Source organism: Oncorhynchus masou, chromosome 9, assembly GCF_036934945.1.
Source record: "Oncorhynchus masou masou isolate Uvic2021 chromosome 9, UVic_Omas_1.1, whole genome shotgun sequence".
Taxonomy (NCBI): Eukaryota; Metazoa; Chordata; class Actinopteri; order Salmoniformes; family Salmonidae; genus Oncorhynchus; species Oncorhynchus masou.
Genome location: NC_088220.1, coordinates 83205773 through 83229541, shown reverse-complemented (window position 1 = coordinate 83229541; position 23769 = coordinate 83205773). Strand labels below are relative to the sequence as shown.

The following is a 23769-nucleotide window of genomic DNA, read 5'->3' as shown; positions in this document are numbered from 1 at the left end:
TGTGTTGGCAGCAGCCACTCAATGTTAGTGTTCCATGTGTAATAGTCATTTTTCTTTTCAATGTTTATTATGAGTATTTCCGTAAATTGATGTGGCTCTCTGTAATATCACCGCATATTTTAGAACTACTGAACGTAAAGCGCCAATGTAAACTCAGGTATAAATATGCACTTTATCAAACAACACATACATGTATTGTGTAACATTAAGTCCTATGAGTGTCATCTGATGAAGATCATCAAAGGTTAGTGATTCATTTTTTCTCTGTTTCTGCTTTTTGTGACTCCTCCCTTTGGCTAGAAAAAATGGCTGTGCTTTTCTGTGGTTTGGTGGAGACCTACCCAAAGAGGGCAATGTCATGAAAGCACGACAACACCTTTTCCCCCTCAGGAGACTGAAAAGATTTGGCATGAGTCCCCAGATTCTCAAAAAGTTCTACAGCTGCACCATTGAGAGCATCCTGACCTGTTGCATCATCGCCTGGTATGGCAACTGCTCGGCATCTGACCAACCTCTTGGGGATAGTGAGACGCTAGCGTCTCAAGTGGCCAATAGCCTCGGGAAATGCATAGCGCCAAATTCAAATAAAACTTTCATTAAATCACACATGCAGGGTACTCAATTAAAGCTACACTCGTTGTGAATCCAGCCAACATGTCAGATTTTAAAAATGCTTTTCGGCGAAAGCATGAGAAGCTATTATCTGATAGCATGCACCCCCCTGAACCAGTTGTAAACAAAAGAACTAGCGCAGCAGGCGCTACACAAAACGCTGAAATAAAATATAAAACATGCATTACCTTTGACAAGCTTCTTTGTTGGCACTCCAATATGTCCCATAAACATCACCATTGGTCCTTTTTTTCGATTAATTCCGTTCATGTATCCCCAAAATGTCCATTTATAAAGCAGGTTTGATCCGGAAAAAAACAGCTTTCCAAAACACAACGTCACTATAAAACATTTCAAACGTTGCCTGTAAACTTTGCCAAAATATCTCAGACTACTTTTGTAATACAACTTTAGGTATTTTTAAACGTTAATAATGAATCAAATTGTAGACGGGGCAATCTGTATTCAATACAGCAAGTAAACAAAACATGCATCATTTTCCCTCTTGCGTACCGATCAACAGTGTAACGTTGTTCCAGGATGTGCCTCTTCTTCATTGCACCAATGATTAACTCCAACCCAATTCCAAAGAATGGTGACATCCTGTGGAAGTCGTAGGAACTGTAAAATGGGCGCTATCAAATTTCCCTTGGCAAAGACAAACGAGGGAACGGTCAGAGAAAAAAAAGAAAGAATCTGAACAGTTTTTCCTCAGAGTTTTGCCTGCTACATAAGTTCTGTTATAGTCACAGACATGATTGAACCAGTTTTAGAAACGTCAGAGTGTTTTCTATCCACACCTACTAATCATGTGCATATAATATATTCCTGGCATGATTAGCAGGAAGTTGAAATTGTGCACGCTATTTATCCAAAAGTGGAAATGCTGCCCCCTATCCTAAAGAAGTGAAGGCGCTACAAAGGGTAGGGCGTACGGCCCAGTACATAACTGGGGCCAAGCTTCCTGCCATCCAGGACCTATATAATAGTCACTGTCAGAGGAAAGTCTATTTAGGCAAGGTGCTGGCTAGCGGAGTGGAACACTTAAAAACATAAAGGAGAGCCGCGCACTCTAGGAACTCGGATGCAAAAATGTTTATGTCCAATGTGTTTATGTTTCGACAAGAAAGTTGTCTTCATCAGGGTATAATGACAAACACTGTGAGATGACTCATTTATATAGTGTCAAAAGACACACAGGTGTCTGTAATCATGGCTGGGTGTGGCCTGATATCATCGGTTGATTCTCATATATTAAAATAGCATTAAAAAAACATAAATGGATAGCGTACGATCATAAATCCAATTTGGCTACGTCAGAGGAAAGCCCATAAAATTGTCAGAGACTCCAGTCACCAAAGTCAAAGACTGTTGTCTCTGCTACCAGACCCACGATGCATTCGGAAGTCAATGATCAGAATACTATGATCAGAATACAAAGATCAGAATACTAAAGCTGCATGAACTGTCAAGTCTATACTAACTTGAATCAGATTAATGAATCAGTTGATTGCAAAGGATGACACATTTCTATGCAATGATTCCTTATCAGTATGTATAATCAATATACACTACATGACCAAAAGTATGTGGACACCTGCTTGTCGAAACATCTTGTTCCAAAATCATTGGCTTTAATATGGAGTTGGTCTTTGCTTCTGTAACAGCCTCCACTCTTCTAGGAAGGCTTCCCACTACATGTTGGAACAAAGCTGCTATAACAGCCTCCACTCTTCTAGGAAGGCTTTCCACTAGATGTTGGAACAATGCTGCTATAACAGCCTCCACTCTTCTAGGAAGGCTTTCCAATAGATGTTGCAACATTGCTGCAGGTACTCGCTTCCATTCAGCCACAAGAGCCTTACACAAACCCAAACCGAAGACCATTAGTGTTGAGAGATTAGACCTGGCTCGCAGTCAGCGTTCCAGTTCATCCCAAAGGTGTTCAATGGGGTTGAGGTCAGGACTCTATGTAGGCCAGTCAAGTTCTACCTCACCGATCTCGACAAACCATTTCTATATGGACCTCGCTTTTTGTCATGCTGAAACAGGGAAAAGATTTCCCCAAACTGTTAGCAGAAAGTTGGAAGCACAGAATCATCAGACGGTGAAGCGTGATGCATCTCTCCAGAGAACACGTTTCCACTGCTCCAGAGTCCAATGGCGGCGAGCTTTACACCACTCCAGCCGACACTTGGCATTGTGCACAGTGATCTTAGGTTTGTGTGCGGCTGCTCGGCCATGGAAACCCATTTCATGAAGCTTTCGACAAAAGTTATTGTGCTAACATTACTTCCGGAGGCAGTGTGGAACTCGGAACGAGGTAGTGAGATTTTTAAGCGCTTAAGAACTTGGTGGTCCCTGTGAGCTTGTGTGACCTACCACTTCGCGGCTGAGCTATTGTTGCTCCTATACTTTTCCACTTCAATAACAGCACTTACAGTTGACCAGGGCATCTCTAGCAGTGCATATGTATGACAAACTGATTTGTTGGAATGGTGTCATCCTATGATGGTGCCACATTGAAAGTCACTGTGCTCTTCAGTAAGGCCATTCTACTGCCAATGTTTGTCTATGGAGATTTCATGACTGTGTGTTCGATTTTATACACCTGTCAGCAATGGGTGTGGCTGAAATATATCTGAATCCACTCATTTGAAGGGGTGTCTACATACTTTTGTATATATAGTTTATTTTATTAGTATTAACGTTTATAATACATTCTCCACTGAGTTATGAACAATATTGACTATGTACCATATGTTAAATATTTATCTAAGGTTAGGAAGAAGTTATTCTGAAATAAAACAGGACAATCTTCATGAGATGTTATGATGAGTTACTGTATGTATAAACATTTGACTTATCTGCACACATCTTGGTAAAACAAGTATATACTGTAATTAAAGAAGCAGTACACACAGAAGACTGAGTAGTACTTTCCCTTTGCTCAGCAGCAGCAGGGGGAATGAAAAATGATACATTATACGGTATTTGACAAGTAGTGTAGTACAGAAAATACATATTTTTCAAACATGATTATTTAGCACTCAGCAATCTGCGAAGACATTTCTTTAAAGTGCTAGCTACACGAAAGAAAAGCTAATTTAATAATCAAGTCATACATACTTTAATAGCCACAGCTGAGCACGTCACAAGTGTTTGTTTCAATTCCTCCCCATGACATGTTTCTTGGTATTTTTCTCTGGTTTTATAAAAAGTATATAACATTTTGGAGCAAAAATACAAATCAATAATCCAAAGGCGGAAGACAGAATAGCGAAGATCTCCACAGCTACAGTGAACTTCCCAGGAGAGCTGACATAAGCTGGGATAAAGGTGATCCAGACAGCACAGAATATGAGCATGCTGAAGGTGATGAATTTGGCCTCATTGAAGTTATCAGGCAGCTTCCGAGCCAGAAAAGCCAGAACCAAGCATATCCCTGCAAGAATACCTATATATCCCAACACTGCATAGAATGCAGTCTCAGAACCAGTATTACATTCCAGAACTATCTTCCTATGACTATATCTGAAGTCCCTGTAAGGTGGGTTCAGGTTTAGCCAGAGCACACAGATAAATATCTGAACCACGGTGCAGGAGCACACGATGATCCTCTGCTGGGAGGCCCCAAACTTCCCTGCCACGCTGTTGCCGGGCAGGGTAGCCCTGAAGGCTGTTACCACCACGATAGTCTTGCCCAGCATGCAGGAGATGCAGAGGGCAAAGGTCACCCCGAAGGCAGTGTGGCGCAGCATGCAGGTCCAGGCGGTGGGCCTGCCGATGAAGGTGAGGGGACAGAGGAAGCACAGGAAGAGAGAAAACAGCAGTAGAGAGCTCAGCTCAGAGTTACTGGCCTTGACCACTGGTGTGTCCTTATAGTGGATGAACACCAGCATGGTGGCAAACGACAGGCAGGCCCCAAGCAGGGACACCATAGTAAGAGCGATTCCCATTGGTTCGTGGTAAGACAGGAACTCGACTGTTTTCAGGATGCATTGGTCTCTCCCGTCGTTGGACCAGTACTCCTGTGGACAGGGGCTACAGTCCGCTGCTCCTGAATAACTCACACACAACACCAGCTTATAGTTCATTAACAGCACAAATTCAGTTTTATTTTGACTGTTGATACCTGTTGATATTGCAGTGTGTTGACTGTACCTGTTGATATTGCAGTGTGTTGACTGTAAAACCTGTTGATATTGCAGTGTGTTGACTGCAAACCTACCTGTTGATATTGCGGTGTGTTGACTGTAAACCTACCTGTTGATATTGCAGTGTGTTGACTGTAAACCTGCCTGTTGATATTGCAGTGTATTGACTGTAAACCTACCTGTTGATATTGCAGTGTGTTGACTGTAAACCTGCCTGTTGATATTGCAGTGTATTGACTGTAAACCTACCTGTTGATATTGCAGTGTGTTGACTGTAAACCTACCTGTTGATATTGCAGTGTGTTGACTGCTGGCTTACCCGTTGCATTGGCTATTGTTCCATCAGCACAGGGGATGCAATCAAAACAGCAGACAGATTTTCCTTTGATTTGGGCTTTTCTGGTTCCAACAGGGCAGATTTGAGAGCACACTGCTACAGGAATCTAATGAGGAAAGTAAATATGTATAGTAGTGGTATTATATTATATTGTTATTAGTAGTAGTAGTATACATGTTCGCAATTTTCCATGCAAATACTGTAAATAAATAAATTATTGTAATGCATCTTTCTACCCTAAATATTCTGTCAAATTTGTGTTGCTATAGCTACCAGTTTCCCTGTCCTCCAGACTATGTTATCTTCCTGGATGCTGAGTTCGTAGGCCTGGTTAGCAGCTAAGCCAAACTGGCCCACAGTCACATGCTGCACCTGCCCTGCCCTCAGCTGCCAGTTGATGACGTCATACGAGGCAGGGGGGTCTCCATTTTCGTCAAAGAACACAGCCTCACCGAATTGATTTATGAAATGCACAGTCTTCAGTTGATCACTGACCTATCGATTAGAAGAAGGAGAAAGATGAATGTTTTTGCATGAATAGTAGTAGGACAAGAAAAAAGCCAATACGTTTTATCCCCCTCCTGAGCTCACCTCATTAGGCTGTATCTGTGATAGATTTACACATGGTCTCATCGTGCCTTCCCTTTCTTTTTCGCAAAATATTAAGTGATGAAGGGCGTGTGCAACAGCATACACTGCTTTATACACATTATAAGACACTCTCAGCTGTGTGACATTGAAGAACAGATCCTGCGAGTCCACAAGTGTCTCCGCTCCAGTACACGTCTTACTGCTCCTCTCAGAGACTGAGGGCTCACCGGCTGAGAGAGGCCGACAACCCACCATCTTCTCCCAGAAATCCCTCACAAAGGCAGCCTTTCGATCTGTGTATGGACTGATGCCCATGAGAAAGTGTCGTAGCTTTGGGATGGCCATCTTCCGCACCACAAATCCTATGGCACCACCGAAGGAGCTATATATTTCAGGGGTGGAGGGCCGGGCTGCTGTGATCCAAGCCTCGCTGGCGATCCACTGAATGTGCGTTATGTTCTGCCTCACCACCTCCCTCATCAGAGGGTAAAGGTCACCCTCAGGAACAAATGACAGGATGACTTGGACTGTTGATTGTTTGATCATGTCCACCACATCAAGGATTTTACTGCTTGGGTAGGTTCGTAACACTGTCCCAACGAACGCAATGCAAACCCCAAGTTTTTTAACCTCTTCAGTGAATGCTTGGACCCCATTCCGGCCATAGTCATTATCGGACTGTATCGCCCCAATCCAAGTCCAGCCAAAGTGCTTGACCAGTGCTGCTAAAGCCTTTGCCTGATGGTAGTCGCTGGGGATGGTGCGGAAGAATGTGGGGTATTTACCTTTATCACTCAGACATGCACATGTAGAGAAGTAACTAACCTGATAAAATGCAGAAAAAAATAATAATAATAGGACGAAGAAGAAAGTCAATGAAAAGCTTTCTATCTTTACTCTAAGTATTATTTTGGATTTAAAAGCTTTACAATTATGCGAACACATCACACACCTGACATGCAAACATTACAGGATATCAAGTACATCGGTATTGTACACCTTTTCAATATAGCTAGACACCCGTCGTAAATGAAGCATGTGGCTCTTACCATTGGCACTCTGAATGGTCCCAGTGTTCCAGCCACAGCCAGGGACTGAGAGGAGCCTGATTCAGCTATTAGGGCAGATACAGTAGGTAGGCATGGGGCAGTGGGCTCGATCTCCTCTGGACTGCTAACCAACGTCAGAGCAGCCCGTAAAGTATTGGTGGGAGATGCACACGAGTCAAGGATCCTGTAGCCTAGGGAGACGTTGGGTAGTAGACTACTGTCTTTGTTTATTTCATCAATCGCAAACATCATCACTTGGGTCCAGCGAAAGGCCCGCAAGTCAAATCTGCCAGAGCAGGTTTTCAGGAGAAGAAAAGGGTAAAAAAAGAGTTAATAATCAGAATGAACAGACATACACACAACTGGTATCTCTGGTACAGAAGGGTGACACACTTACCCAGCACACTTCGCTTTATCAGGCTCCTTCACAAAAGAGGCACTGCTGTCCTCTTGTTTGTTGAATACAGGGAAAATGCCCCCTATCATGACATCCCCTGCTTTGAACAAACTAGGCATGTCAAACCGGCCCAATAGTTCACAGGCAAACACTGTGTGGATGCAAAGCAATGGCAATGAGCCGAGTATGACCCTGTTTAGTCCACACATCATCGCTCAGCATCTTGTGACCGGGTTCCGTTCTATGTCTGGGCTTTATATACACCTCTGTTCCTGTTGGGGATGTGTGTGTGTGTGTGTGTGTGTTGGGGACAGGCAGGAGGTGTGCCCACTGGAAAACGTCCTTAGTGATGCTTCTCCCAGTGGGTTCAGCACTGGCATTTTTGGATTGGCACCACTTGGCAAAAATAGTGGGTACAACAATATGATATACACATAGTTTAAAAGGGACTATAGAACAATAGAGAATAAAGAACCTATCTATTTCTATTGTAGAGGGGGACTAGAACCTTTAAAGACACGGAATTCTCAATAAAAACATTTTAACAGCTTTATGGAACAGAAACATGGTAGTAACACGTTACAGTAAGGATCTTTAAATAGCTACCACACATTTAAGCTAACTTTACTGGACTTAACTTGGCAAAATTTATCTGAAGTTTATTTTAAGAAAAGCGAAGAATAGATTACAGTTTGTCCTGGCACTCAGGGCGAGGAACCATCTACCATCTATTAGAAAGGGAACGAGGCATCATGGCCGTGTTTGTAATATATAGCAGTACTGGTGTGGCCAGAAGAGGGCGCCACATGCCTGTTTCTAATGTGAGGTTGCTTCAAATCCTCTTGATAAGACAAATATATTACTAATATCATAAATATCAATATATCATAGCACGTTTTTGTGCTCATTCACTAGTTTTTACATGATTAAGGAGAATCCTGTTGAGTAAGTATGCTAAAGGGTTACATTTTGACAATGTGGCCCTTTATGTTTATAGCACCCCAGTATCTCTACTTGCACATTCATCTTCTGCACATCTATCACTCCAGTGTTTAATTGCTACATTGCAATTACTTCCCCACTACGGCCTATTTATTGCCTTACCTGCCTAATCTTACCTCATTTGCACACACTGTATATAGATTCTTTCTATTGTGTTATTGTAGCAGGAAGGCAAGTTGAGAACAAGTTCTCATTTACAACTGCGACCTGGCCAAGATAAAGCAAAGCAGTTCGACCCATACAGAGTTACACATGGAATAAAACAAACATACAGTAAATAATACAGTAGAAAAATAAGTATATATGTATACAATATATACAATATACAATGAGACTTTTATAGGATTTAATGTCCCACTACAGACAGGTGCATATAACAAAAAATATGATATTGTGATAACTATAAACGTTTATACTAACATCACAGTGTAACGGTTCTCGTCTGTCAAAGGAGAAGCGGACCAAAATGCAGCGTGGTGGTTATTCATGTTCTTTAATAAAAATGAACTAGACATGAAATAACGAACAAAACAAAGAACGTGAAAACCTATACAGCTTATCTGGTGAACACAGAGACAGGAACAATCACCCACGAAACACTCAAAGAATATGGCTGCCTAAATATGGTTCCCAATCAGAGACAACGATAAACACCTGCCTCTGATTGAGAACCACTCCAGACAGCCATAGACTATGCTAGATACCCCCACTAAGCCACATACCCATCACCTAACAACACCCCAAGACAAAACACACCACAATAAACCCATGTCACACCCCGGTCTGACCAAATAAATAAAGACAAACACAATTTACTACGACCAGGGCGTGACACACAGATCTGAGGTCATTAACGACACACATACAGAGATGCTGGCTCTTAATTTGATTTTGTTGTTGAGATTTTTCCTGCATGCAAACTTGTAGTGTATTCAAGATTTAAAAAGGCTTCTGTCATGCATAGGTGTAATAGGTGGCAGGGAAGTCAGGCGCAGGAGAGTCAAACTGAGTGTAAAATGGAGTCTTTTAATAAAGTTCCAAGAGTATGCTCCATAACACTAAATGTACAAACAAACCAAACATGGGTACGAGGACCCGACGCGCACCTATACAACAATCACTCTATACTGACAATAAAACAATCTCTGACAAAGACATGAGGGGAAACAGAGGGTTAAATACACAACAGGTAATGAATGGGATTGAAAACAGGTGTGTGGGAAGACAAGACAAAACCAATGGAAAATGAAAAAAGGATCAATGATGGCTAGAAAACCGGTGACGTCGAACGCAGAGCACCGCCCGAACAAGGAGAGGCAAAGACTTTGGCAGAAGTCGTGACAGCTTCTAACGTTTGTAATTTCCCCTTTAACATTTCAGACACTGGATAAATAAATACAATATAAATATATAATATTTATATATAATACGTATAATATATATAATATAAACATGTCCAACCGGCTTCACAACAGCAGACCACGTGTAACCACGCCAGCCCAGGAACTCCACGTCCAGGTTCTTCACCTGCGGGATCGTCTGAGCCCAGCCACCCAGACATCTGGTAAAATTGTGGGTTTGCACAACCAAAGAATTTCTGCACAAACAGTCAGAAACCGTCTCAACCCACCAGATACAATCCTAAATCCGTAAACACGGGCACCCTCATAGATATTATCCTGACCAGCTTGCCCTCCAAATACACCTCTGCTGTTTTCAATCAGGATGTCAGCGATCACTGCCTCATTGCCTGCATCCACTATGGGTCCGCGGTCAAACGACCACCCCTCATCACTGTCAGACTTTCCCTAAAACACTTCTGCGAGCAGGCCTTTCTAATCGACCTGGCCCGGGTATCCTGGAAGGATATTGACCTCATCCCGTCAGTCGAGGATGCCTGGTCATTCTTTAAAGGTAATTTTCCCACCACCTTATATAAGCATGCCCTTTAAAAAAAATAGAACTTAGAACAGATATAGCCCTTGGTTCACCCCAGACCTGACAGCCCTTGACCAGCACAACAACATTCTGTGGCGGACTGCAATAGCATCGAATCGTCCACGCGATATGTCACTGTTCAGGGAAGTCAGGAACCAATACACGCACTCAGTCAGGAAAGCAAAGGCTAGCATTTTCAAACAGAAATTTGCATCCTGTAGCTCTAACTCAAAAAAGCTTTTGGACACTGTAAAGTCCATGGAGAACAATAGCACCTCCTCCCAGCTGCCCACTGATAAATCCATGATAATCGAAAATTTCCTTCACTCACGCCGCCAAACTTACCCTAGTAAAACGGACTATCCTACCAATCCTCGACTTTGGCGATGTCATCAACAAAATAGCTTCCAATACTCTACTCAGCAAACTGGATGCAGTCTATCACAGTGCCATCCATTTTGTTACCAAAGATCCTTAAACCACCCACAACTGCGACCTGTATTGCCCTCGCTACATATTCATCACCAGACCCACTGGCTCCAGGTCATCTATAAGTCTATGCTAGGTAAAGCTCTGCCTTATCTCATTTCGCTGGTCACGATAAGAACACCCACGCGTAGCACGCGCTCCAGCAGGTATATCTCACTGGTCATCCCTAAAGCCAACACCTCCTTTGGCCGCCTTTCCTTCCAGTTCTCTGTTGCCAGTGACTGGAACGAATTGCAAAAATCGCTGAACCTGGAGACTTACAATTCCTTCACTATCTTTAAACATCAGCTATCTGAGCAGCTAACCGATCGCTGCAGCTGTATATAGTCCATCTGTAAATAGCCCACCTAATCTACCTACCTCATCCCCATATTGTTTTTATTTACTTTTCTGCTCTTTTGCACACCAGTATCACTACTTGCACATCATCATCTGCTCATTTATCACTCCAGTGTTAATCTGTTAAATGGTAATGACTTCGCTATTATGGCCAATTTATTGCCTTAACTCCTCACTCCATTTGCACACACTGTATATAAACTTTTTTCTATTGTGTTATCACCACCTGGTGTGGCAACTGCTCAGCTTCCGACCATTGCCACCCCGACTATTTACATTAGCTGGCTATCTGGGTATGACGCTAGACAGTTAGCCATCACGAAGCTACCCTTAGTTACTGTATGTCAGAGAATGGTGCATTATTGGTAATTCCTGAGATGCCTGGAATAATGGATAATATTGAAAGTCTTCTGTACTTCTGTATATGTAAAGTGTAATATTGGGATGTAAACTCACAATGTAACATGTTCTAACTCTACATCTGACATAGTACATGTGTCCTCTTTATTTTAAGCCAATAACCATGTGTGTGAGGTGTATACATTTGTTTCAAAGTAGATTGGTTTGAGACAACCCAGAAACAGTCTGCGTGACTGATTTAGCCCACTGCTATATGTTTAGGCTTATAATGATAAGACCATACTGTACCTAGTGTGCTGATCACACCCCAGCCTACTTGTTGGAGACCTGAATCAAATTTCAATGTAATGGACGCAGCTGGCTGATGAATGTCGTCTGTTGTGTGTGAGCTCTTGTGTAATAATGAAAAGCGGGTTTAGGCCTCTGATTTTCACAATGGGCAGCACTACTGCTATGTGCTTCATTCACTGCTATGTCAGTGGGGAGCCCAGCAGGCCTACAGCTCAAGCAGGTATCATATAGATGTAGGATCTTAATTTGATCACTCTTTTGTTGGTGAGAAAAGGCAAACTTATAGTGTATTTAAGCAATAAGGCCTGGGGGGGTGTGGTATATGGCCAATATACCACGGCTAAAAACTGGCTTAAATTAAGATGCTACATCTGTAGTGTTGACACCTTCAAACAACTCTTTTCACCAGAGGTTCAGATACCTTATTATATGGTATAATGTCCTCTAAGGGTTAAAAGATGTACTTCTCTGTTTCATTGATTTGATTGTGGTATTATGTTATGATCACCAGTTTGTTAATCAGAGTTGAGTGTAATGATAGTATTGTATATTTTTGTGTTTATTATGGATCCCAATTAGCTGCTGCCAATGTATGTTGTATTGTACTTAAGGATGCTTTATGCACAGTTGTAGGAAACAGTCACATAATTACATTTTTTTATTGTTGCTTTATTAAGATGACATTAGATACATTTCTTAGGGGCGGCAGGTAGCCTAGCAGTTAGAGTGTAGAGGTGGCAGGTAGCCTAGCGGTTAGAGTGTAGAGGTGGCAGGTAGCCTAGCGGTTAGAGTGTAGAGGTGGCAGGTAGCCTAGCGGTTAGAGTGTAGAGGTGGCAGGTAGCCTAGCGGTTAGAGTGTAGAGGTGGCAGGTAGCCTAGCGGTTAGAGTGTTGAGGTGGCAGGTAGCCTAGCGGTGAGACGTTGGACTAGTAACTAAAGGTGGCAAGATCGAATCCCAGAGCTGACAAGGTAAAAATCTGTCATTCTGCACCTGAACAGGCAGTTAACCCACTGTTCCTAGGCCGTCATTGAAAATAAGAATTTGTTCTTAACTGACTTACCTAGTTAAGTAAAATTATTGTGGTTACAAAGCTATTTTATTTATATGGATAATATTAACAAGTGATTAGAAAACAATGAATTTATGTACAACAGGGATGGGAAACTCCAGTTCTTGGCGGGGCCTGATTGGTGTCAGGCCCCATCCGTAGCTAACACACCTGATGAAACTAATTGCATTCTCAACCGAAGATCATGATTAGTTGAACATTGAAGTCAGGTGTGTTAGCTGAGACTGGGGCAAAAGTGTGACACCAATTAGGCCCCTGTGGACTGGAGTTACCCGTCCCACGTGTACAACCTTTCAGTTTCTAGGTTTAGACATCTAGCTATGTTGAATGTATCTCAATGACCAGTTTATACCTTGTTGGTGCCCTGGAGGTGTGCAGCCATGCTGCTAATTGTACATGTATAAGAACAGTCAATAGAATGAACTTAGCTTGCATAGAAGGTAGCTTATTGACCAGAGAGACCAGAACCAAGCATAAGTAGGCTAGGAGCCCTATGTAGGGGAAAGGAGGGGAGACTGTTATTAACCAAAGCACACAGATCGAGACCTGTATGAGAGTGAAAGCCAGAACACTGAGTCTCTGCTGTGGAGGACCAAACCATTTCATGATTTTACTGGCTGGAAGTGTAGCCCTGAAGGCCATCAACACCACTATTGTTTTCCCCAGAACACAAGAGATGCAGAGGACGAAGGTGATCCCAAACGCTGTGTGACGCAGCATACAGGACCATTCAGAGGGCCGGCCAATGGCGGTGAGAGGTGAGAGAGAACACAGAGTTTGTGTGATGAGCAGCAGGAAGCTCAGCTTTCTGTTGGCTCTGAGGACAGGGGTGTCTCTGTGAGATCTACTGGTGTAGATCATAAGCCAGAACAGAGCCGTCAGCAGAAGTCCTTCTTTCACCCAGCCATAAGAGACACACTGATGGCTGCTCTGCAGGATATGTGGGATATAGTTACTAGCATCTGGTAAAGAAACACAGCATTTAGAACAATGCGAGGATTTTACACTGTCAATAAGCAAAACATCAAAAAGGCGACATTGTAGCCTGAATAGATCATTGGTTATCTTTAATATGATTTGTGGTATTGAGGGTAATATTACACTGACTTAAAATGCTGCACAATTCATTTTATACCTTGGCTTTCGTGTCCTGATATACATTTTTTAATTTCAGCGTGAAATTTCACGCTAAATGTTCGGTTGAATCAAATGCTTGATCAGACGTTTTATTCAAACAGATTATTCATATACAATTTGCGGTTCATGATTTGTTACAAAAACACAACCATTATTATAGAGGAGGAAGAAGAGGAAGTCAACATTATATCAGTCACAAGTGGATTTTTTCCTCACCATTTTTCTGACCATGTTCTCTGTCTGTCGTCACTTTTAGGTTGAAACAACGTGATGCTACTGTGTTAGCATCACTCCATCTGCCCAGCGGAGATATATTTATGCACACCGCCTTTGGTAGCTGTCAGTGGAATACTACAATAGTTACTACAACATAGACACACAATGCACTTAGACATACAATCTGTATTTATATGGGGAGGAAGGTAGCCTAGTGGTTAGAACGTTGGACTTGTAACCAAAAGGTTGCTAAGATTGAATCCCAGAGCTGACAAGGTACAAATCTGTTGTTCTGCCCCTGAACAAGGGAGTTAACCAACTGTTCCCCTGAACAAGGCAGTTAACCCACTGCTCCCCGGTAGGCCGTCAGTGAAAATAAGAATTTGTTCTTAACTGACTTGCCTAGTTAAATAAATGTAATACAAAAATATAGGAGAAAAACATTTTTTTTTGTGGGGGTGAGGAAATCCCCTCATTGCATCAGCCTTCATAAATAGTACAATAATCACAAAATTACAAGTAAACAAGTACCTGGTTAGGTGTCAATACAGCATATTCTGACTCATAGTCAGACTCAGTATGACTGTCGCTGCATTCCTTTCTCATGTCAGCTGCCGTTGTCAATGCACACATGACCCTATGGACCTGGAACCATGCTTGGCCCTCAGGTAGAGGGGAGGACAGCCACTGCTGAGCAGCCAGGCTCCAGTCACAGATAAAGGAACTCTGTGATCCATCCGAGGGTATCGGATTTAGTAAGAACTCAGTCAGGCCGGGGAGAACAAACCCCTTCACTTCATGCAAGGGAGCCTGACTCTCAGCTTTACCCTCCGGTATGCATGTCCCACAGACAACATCCACTCTGCTCCAGCATGTCAGGGGCAGCATCGGGGCTAGGTTCTGGGCACAGTGACTGGACTCTGCTCTGAGGAGAATGGCTCTGGGGTTAACATCTCTGTCTCTCAGACATGCACAAGTACATATGTGGATCTATGCACAAGGACAGAAAGGAGAACAACACACATATATTATATAATTATTGAGCACACTTACTTGACTAATGTCGGAATCAACAAGATTTTATTACATTTTAAAACTTGCATTACTCAACAAATCATTCTGTAGGAGGTAGGGCTGCACAATATGTACTGCTGGGTATCACACTCCCTGTCAGTCTCACCTGTAGCCAGTGTGAGGAGCTGCCGAGACCAGAGGAGGAGTGTCCCACCAGCGCCAGCACCCTGCTGCGGCTGCAGCTCTGCAGTCCTGTCGGCTCTCTCTGCTCCCCTCCTTTCAAAGCCTCCAGAACGGCTCGCAGCAGGTTGCTGCTCCCACAGATGGAATAGACGTTGTAGCCCAGGGTCACAGCCGGTAGATGTTCAGAGTTTCTGTTGATCTCCTCTCTCGTGAATCGCACCATCCAGTCCTCTTGAATTGTGCTGGAGAATAAAATTGCATAAGATATTTTCACATGGCTGTACATAAACCCCCTACTCCCCCTTTCAAAATCTTTTGAACAATTTGGAAGACAGTAAGATCCTCCTCCAAAAACCTACATTTAGCAAATCAATATGAATGTCTGGTGCTACATCTGTTCATTTAATAGCAGCTGTAACCTGCGTATAACAATTCAAGATGAGTGCAGTTTATTTGTGTACATTTAGTCCTCAACGACAGAGAGAGAGAGAGAGAGAGACAGATATCTGGTCAGATATCTGGAGTGACTTCGGGAGAAACTAGTACATTGCTCCGGCATCCTGTGGAGTTTCCCATCAGTTTAATTGCCTTTTAGATGTCCCATGATATGTCGTTTAGAGTCCAATCATTTGATCTCAGTTTCCCACAGAGACAATTAAAACAATTACAAAATCAGTGCTGATTAAACAACCAAGAGTGACATTTAAATCCAGGTTCTCCGTATCTTACAATATAATGTTATAATAAGAAGTTATATATGTGTATTACGTCAAAAATACATTGTATTTAGGAATCGTCGATACATTTATTTAATGTTCCTAGAGAGAGAAATTGTTAGTGCTGAAAAGAGATGGTCGAATTTGCAAAATAAAATGACATTAGTAAAAAAAAAATGTTTTTCCAATAATTACAATTCCATTTGTATACTCACCGTTCATATTTCAGAAACAGATTCATTCTACAGTGAGTGAGAGCGTCTCCAGCGGAGTTGTTTAAAGTGGAACCTCTTGTCTTCTCCCCATCCTCTCTAGTGTGTGGTAGCTCAGTGCTCGGGTCCAGAGTCAGACAGAGTCTTCTGCAGTAGGGAGTCACTGCCCCGGTGAACAGAGCTAACAAGACAAGTGTGACTGGTCTCATCTCAGAGCCTCGCCTTGGCACAGTCACCATCCTGGAGAGTCTCTGTGTTTTATAGCCTCCTGTCTCCTACCCAGCTGTAAGGGGCTATTCAATTGGGGACAGACTGACACGCAAACACAATTGTTGCGTAAGGCATCCAGAACTTGGGAGAGCAAACAACATGACATCTGATTCCTTGGTCAACCAATGGTAATTTCCGTTAATTTACCACAGTAATTGTTTATCTCTTTCAAGAGAAGTTTTCCCATTCCCACTCTCACTGTGTGGCCTAATATAACAGCCCTTTCCATTCTAGTGTACACAGTACTATGAGTTATTATCTAAGTCATTTGTTATTAGATTACCTTTAATTTATTTCAACATCTATCTGAATTGGGATACACTGGTTTCCAGTTACAGATAGATATCACAAAGCCTAGCGTGTCAGCTGCAAAAATAGACCCTGATTCTATGACATCTATATGCCAAAGTATGTCATCTGACATATTATGACATCTATCTACCACATTATGACATCTATCTACCGCATTATGACATCAATCTACCACATTATAACATCTATCTGCCATAATATGTATCTATCTGCCATATTATGACATCTATCTACCACATTATGACATCTATCTATAATATTATGACATCCATCTGCATATTATGTTTCTATCTACCACATTATGACATCTATCTACCGTATTATGACATCTATCTACCACATTATGACATCTATCTACCACATTATGACATCTATCTACCGTATTATGACATCTATCTACCACATTATGACATCTATCTACCACATTATGACATCTATCTACCACATAATTTTATTTTACCTTTATTTAACCAGGCAAGACAGTTAAGAACAAATTCTTATTTTCAATGACGGCCTGGGAACAGTGGGTTAACTGCCTGTTCAGGGGCAGAACGACAGATTTGTACCTTGTCAGCTCGGGGGTTTGAACTGGCAACCTTCCGGTTACCAGTCCAACGCTCTAACCACTAGGCTACCCTGCCACATAATGACATCTATCTACCACATTATGACATCTATCTAACGTATGATTACATGTGCGTTACAAGTAGTGTATAAAAGGCATCTTGTGATCAGCATAGCTTTCTTCCTCTTTGTTATCTATGTTCTGTCTGGGGGAATCTGGTGTTGGAGTTCTTAGTTCCGGTGTGGGGGTTCTCTGTGGTGCAGGAGGTGGAGGGCCTAGGCGCCAGGTCTTGAGGCCTTAACTAAGATGACACTAATAGGCCTATGGGAGGAGTTAGCCTACTGCCTGGCTCAGTGACACATCCTCCAGAGTGTGACATCACGCTGGCACCCTCCTTCAGCAGAGGAAGGGGTACTGCTGGGAATCAGTATACTGTGGAGACTGTTGCTGTCTTATGGAGGCAACTCGTCAATCAGTATACTGTGGAGACTGTTGCTGTCTTATGGAGGCAACTCGTCAATCAGTATACTGTGGAGACTGTTGCTGTCTTGTGGAGGCAACTCGTCAATCAGTATACTGTAGAGACTGTTGCTGTCTTGTGGAGGCAACTCGTCAATCAGTATACTGTGGAGACTGTTGCTGTCTTGTGGAGGCAACTCGTCAATCAGTATACTGTGGAGACTGTTGCTGTCTTATGGAGGCAACTCGTCAATCAGTATACTGTAGAGACTGTTGCTGTCTTATGGAGGCAACTCGTCAATCAGTATACTGTGGAGACTGTTGCTGTCTTATGGAGGCAACTCGTCAATCAGTATACTGTGGAGACTGTTGCTGTCTTGTGGAGGCAACTCGTCAATCAGTATACTGTAGAGACTGTTGCTGTCTTGTGGAGGCAACTCGTCAATCAGTATACTGTGGAGACTGTTGCTGTCTTGTGGAGGCAACTCGTCAATCAGTATACTGTGGAGACTGTTGCTGTCTTATGGAGGCAACTCGTCAATCAGTATACTGTGGAGACTGTTGCTGTCTTGTGGAGGCAACTCGTCAATCAGTATACTGTGGAGACTGTTGCTGTCTTGTGGAGGTCGTCAATCAGTATACTGTGGAGACTGTTGCTGTCTTATGGAGGCAACTCGTCAATCAGTATACTGTGGAGACTGTTGCTGTCTTATGGAGGCAACTCGTCAATCAGTATACTGTGGAGACTGTTGCTGTCTTGTGGAGGCAACTCGTCAATCAGTATACTGTGGAGACTGTTGCTGTCTTGTGGAGGCAACTCGTCAATCAGTATACTGTAGAGACTGTTGCTGTCTTGTGGAGGCAACTCGTCAATCAGTATACTGTAGAGACTGTTGCTGTCTTGTGGAGGCAACTCGTCAATCAGTATACTGTGGAGACTGTTGCTGTCTTATGGAGGCAACTCGTCAATCAGTATACTGTGGAGACTGTTGCTGTCTTGTGGAGGCAACTCGTCAATCAGTATACTGTAGAGACTGTTGCTGTCTTATGGAGGCAACTCGTCATAATGATGATGACACGTCAGTTGTGTGTTACAGGAAGCTCACAGCTCTGCCCGGTGAATGGCTGGACATTTAAATGCTCTTGACACTAAAGCTTCTTATACAGAGGTCTGAATACTTAATTGAAACTATAAGAAAACGGCATCCTCACCTCTGTTTTGGTAAAAAAAAAAAAACAGCTAAGGTAAGGACCTGAAGAATTGTAACCACTCTCAAATTCATGGACAGAGCTATGGATTCAAGGACTGACCATCCATGATATCAACATTATACACTGCTCAAAAAAATGAAGGGGACACTTAAACAACACAATGTAACTCCAAGTCAATCACACTTCTGTGAAATCAAACTGTCCACTTAGGAAGCAACACTGAATGACAACACATTTCACATGCTGTTGTGCAAATGGAATAGACAACAGATGGAAATTATATGCAATTAGCAAGACACCCCCAATATAGGAGTGGTTTGGCAGGTGGTGACCACAGACCACTCCTCAGTTCCTATGCTTCCTGGCTGATGTTTTGGTCACTTTTGAATGCTGGCGGTGCTTTCACTCTAGTGGTAGCATGAGACAGAGTCTACAACCCACACAAGTGGCTCAGGTAGTGCAGCTCATACAGGATGGGACATCAATGCGAGCTGTGGCAAGAAGGTTTGTTGTGTGTGTTAGCGTAGTGTCCAGAGCATGGAGGCGCTACTAGGAGACAGGCCAGTACATCAGGAGACATGGAGGAGGCCGTAGGAGGTCAACAACCCAGCAGCAGGACCGCTACTTCTGCTTTTGTGCAAGGAGGAGCAGGAGGAGCACTGCCAGAGCCCTGCAAAATGATCTCCAGCAGGCCACAAATGTGCATGTGTCTGCTCAAACGGTCAGAAACAGACTCCATGAGGGTGGTATGAGGGCTCGACATCCACAGGTGGGGGTTGTGCTTACAGCCCAACACCGTGCAGGATGTTTGGCATTTGCCAGAGAACACCAAGAATGGCAAATTCGCCATTGGCGCCCTGTGCTCTTCACAGATGAAAGCAGATTCACACTGAGCACATGAGACAGACGTGATAGTCTGGAGACGCCGTGGAGACGGTTCTGCTGCCTGCAACATCCTCCTGCATGACCGGTTTGGCAGTGGGTCAGTCATGGTGTGGGGTGGCATTTCTTTGGGGGCCGCACAGCCCTCCATGTGCTCGCCAGAGGTAGCCTGACTGCCATTAGGTACCGAGATGAGATCCTCAGACCCCTTGTGAGACCATATGCTGGTGCGGTTGGCCCTGGGTTCCTCCTAATGCAAGACAATGCTAGACCTCATGTGGCTGGAGTGTGTCAGCAGTTCCTGCAAGAGGAAGGCATTGATGCTATGGACTGACCCGACCGTTCCCCAGACCTGAATCCAATTGAGCACATCTGGGACATCATGTCTCGCTCCATCCACCACAGACTGTCCAGGAGTTGGCGGATGCTTTAGTCCAGGTCTGGGAGGAGATCCCTCAGGAGAACATCCGCCACCTCATCAGGAGCATACCCAGGCGTTGTAGGGAGGTCATACATGCACGTGGAGGCCACACACACGACTGAGCCTCATTTTGACTTGTTTTAAGGACATTAAATCAAAGTTAGATCAGCCTGTAGTGTGGTTTTCCACTTTAATTTTGAGTGTGACTCCAAATCCAGACCATGGGTTGATAAATTCGATTTCCATTGATCATTTTTGATTAGTGGTTAGAGCGTTGGACTAGTAACCGGAAGGTTGCGAGTTCAAACCCCCAAGCTGACGAGGTACAAATCTGTCATTCTGACCCTGAACAGGCAGTTAACCCACTGTTCCCAGGCCGTCATTGAAAATAAGAATTTGTTCTTAACTGACTTGCCTGGTTAAATAAAGGTAAAATTAAAATAAATAAAAATTAAATAAAAAAAACATTTTTGTGTGATTTTGTTGTCAACACATTCAACTATGTTTTTTGTTTTAATAAGAATATTTCATTCATTCAGATCTAGGATGTGTTATGTTAGTGTTCCCTTTATTTTTTTGAGCAGTGTATTATTTAACCATGCTATGATGCTATACAGTGTTTGTATAACATTTACTTTGTTTACAAAAATTGTAATAAAACAAGCTCATATTTTGGGTTCTGATGGGGTACAACAGTTGAACTGAGCCCATGAGGAATTTATAAGTTATATTCCTCAAGAATCAATGGCTAAACACTGTATCATTTATTTATTTTACATTTTAAGTCAAAAAAAGGATGTTGCAATTAAAGATTCTAGCTTTAATCTAATTTAAGGACGTTTCATATGTTTTTTGGGGAATTCGAAAAAAAAAAATATTAGATTTGTTTCAAAATATATCTAATGAATAACTATCTTTGTAAGTAATTGATTATGGATAAGTTTCTTTCACATTTGATGAATATGTGAGATATGCATTAGAAGTGTATTTTTTTTATTGGACACAGAGAGAATATATCAAATTCCGCCAAGGCTATGCATGTCTGTAGACTCTAAAGATGTCAATGAATGAGGTGTAGTTATACTTCAAACTTAAATCCATTAGAGGGTAGACCTTTTTCTTTGCCAACCCTTCAGCATTGTCGGTATATATATATATATACACTGGGCTGCTGTTGTATGTGTTATACTGTTGGATATGTATGGAAAGGTGTTTGGTTTTTAAGCATTATGTGGGGCAGATGGGTTACGGTTTGAATTCTAATAAAACAGCAAACATACTATACCCAGACAATTGTACATTTTAAATCAACAGTAAATGATCAGAATGCATTGACATTTTACATTCAATTGTTTTTGCATAAAGATGACCTAAAAGTTAGTCACGTATATCATTGGTCTTCTACTCCATGAGAATGTTTTTTTGTGTGTGTGTGTTTTCCTCTGGCTTTTTAGAAGAAAGATACAAAATAGCATTCCATAACTAAAGGCTAGAATAACAAAGATCTGTTGTGGAAATTCTACACAGGGACACTCAAAGTCAATCTTTAAATAATCATCCTTTATTATTAGTGCTCTGGAGAGATTTCAACAAACTCAATGCACCAAGTACACGTGTTGATCAGGAGCTCTACCGGGGCAGTCCCGTTAGTTCTCTTATAGACTTCAGACAAGTTATATTGGCATTATTTAGCTGATTCATAATTCATCATTAATTCATCATTAGCGTTTGCTTCATTCATGTGACCGACCAAAACTGGTTCATGCATGTGACAGACTAATACTGGTTCATGCGTGTGACAGACTAATACTGGTTCATGCGTGTGACAGACTAATACTGGTTCATGCGTGTGACAGACTAATACTGGTTCATTCATGTAACAGACTAATACTGGTTCATGCATGTAACAGACTAATACTGGTTCATGCATGTGACAGACTAATACTGGTTCATGCGTGTGACAGACTAATACCTCACGAGGCTTCGTCTCTCTAAGCTGAAACTGAGATATTTCTCATTCCCAAAAACAAGGGTCTGGGCATACTGCCAAATTGCAGATACTGAAAGTGAGGATTCGTTCAATAAGTCACTTTCATGAACACAGAAATTGGTTATTAGAAAAGCACAAACATTACATTTTCCTCACAGATCTCCACAGCTGGAGTGAACTTCCCAGGAGAGCTGACATAAGCTGAATACAGTATGAGCATGCTGAAGGTGATGCATTTGGCCTCATTGAAGTTATGAGGAAGCTTTTAAGACAGAAAAGGCAGCACAAAGCACAAGAGAGACAGGAGTCCTATATAGCCCAACACAGCCCAGAAACCAATAGCTGAACCCACATTACACTCTAGAATGATCTTCTCCTGATATGTTTTCATATTCTTGTAGGGGAAAGGAGGGGAGACTGTTAACCAAAGAGCACAGATCAGGACCTGTATGAGAGTGAAAGCCAGAACACTGAGTCTCTGCTGTGGATGACCAAACCATTTCATGACATTACTGGCTGGAAGTGTAGCCCTGAAGGCCATCAACACCACTATTGTTTTCTCCAGAACACAAGAGATGCAGAGGACGAAGTTGATGCCAAACGCTGTGTGACGCAGCATACAGGACCAGTCAGAGGGCCGGCCAATGAAAGTAAGAGAACACAGAAAACACAGAGTCAAGGAGAAGAGCAGCAGGAAGCTCAGCTCAGAGTTGTTGGCCCTGGCGATGGGGGTCTCTCTGAATTGGAATAAAATTGTTTCTATCATAATAGTTAAACAAACCAATCAAATATACCAAAAACAAAATGACCCTCATGACCTCAGAATAGGACAGGAATTCAATCTATCCCTCCCTCTCCCATTGGATCAGTGCTGGACTGGGCACTTCATGCACTCGGCTGAATCTGTTTGGAGACAAAATCCACAAAAAAACACAACGTTAATGATTCAGGAAAACAAACAGACTCACATAAGGAGAGTGTGTGTATTCATGTTCACTCATGTGCATGTCAATCATCAATGCTTGTTCACTGTAAAGTGTTACTTGACCTGTCTCAATACTTTACTGGGGCAAAGCAACACTAGCTAACTTTTTTTTTTTTTTTTTTTTTACCTTTATTTAACCAGGCAAGTCAGTTAAGAACACATTCTTATTTTAAATGACGGCCTGGGAACAGTGGGTTAACTGCCTGTTGAGTGGCAGAACAACAGATTGGTACCTTGTCAGCTCGGGGGTTTGAACTCGCAACCTTCCGGTTACTAGTCCAACGCTCTAACCACTAGGCTACCCTGCCAACTGCAAGTTCAAATCCCTGAGCTGACAAATCTGTTGTTCTGAACAGGCTGTTAACCCACTGTTCCTAGGCCGTCAATGAAAATAAGAATTTGTTCTTAACTGACTTGCCTAGTTAAATAAAGGTAAAATAATAAATAAAAAAACATACCAACAGGGGCTGAGTGGCTGAGCTTCAGTGTAATTGTTGTGTTATTAAATATCATGCAGGATAGCATACTGACTCCCCAGCCAGAGATATGAGACAATATGTTAAT

General features: G+C 42.4%; 2 protein-coding genes and 1 pseudogene across 2 annotated transcripts; all 3 read right to left on the bottom strand.

Moving 5' to 3' along the window:
• Positions 1–3779: 3779 nt before the first annotated feature.
• Positions 3780–7283, bottom strand: LOC135545329 (extracellular calcium-sensing receptor). Its single transcript, XM_064972946.1, has 6 exons — positions 7144–7283; positions 6747–7032; positions 5698–6522; positions 5380–5601; positions 5089–5212; positions 3780–4672 (listed from the first exon to the last, which is right to left on the bottom strand). The coding sequence occupies exons 1-6, from the start codon at positions 7260–7262 to the stop codon at positions 3780–3782; spliced, it is 2469 nt and encodes an 822-aa protein (XP_064829018.1). The 5' UTR covers positions 7263–7283.
• A 5005-nt stretch (positions 7284–12288) lies between these two features.
• On the bottom strand, positions 12289–15404 carry LOC135545112 (vomeronasal type-2 receptor 26-like). Its single transcript, XM_064972748.1, has 4 exons — positions 15165–15404; positions 14516–14974; positions 13985–14105; positions 12289–13593 (listed from the first exon to the last, which is right to left on the bottom strand). The coding sequence occupies exons 1-4, from the start codon at positions 15402–15404 to the stop codon at positions 12950–12952; spliced, it is 1464 nt and encodes a 487-aa protein (XP_064828820.1). The 3' UTR covers positions 12289–12949.
• A 6196-nt stretch (positions 15405–21600) lies between these two features.
• Positions 21601–23085, bottom strand: LOC135545111 (extracellular calcium-sensing receptor-like; annotated as a pseudogene).
• Between the last annotated feature and the right edge of the window lie 684 nt (positions 23086–23769).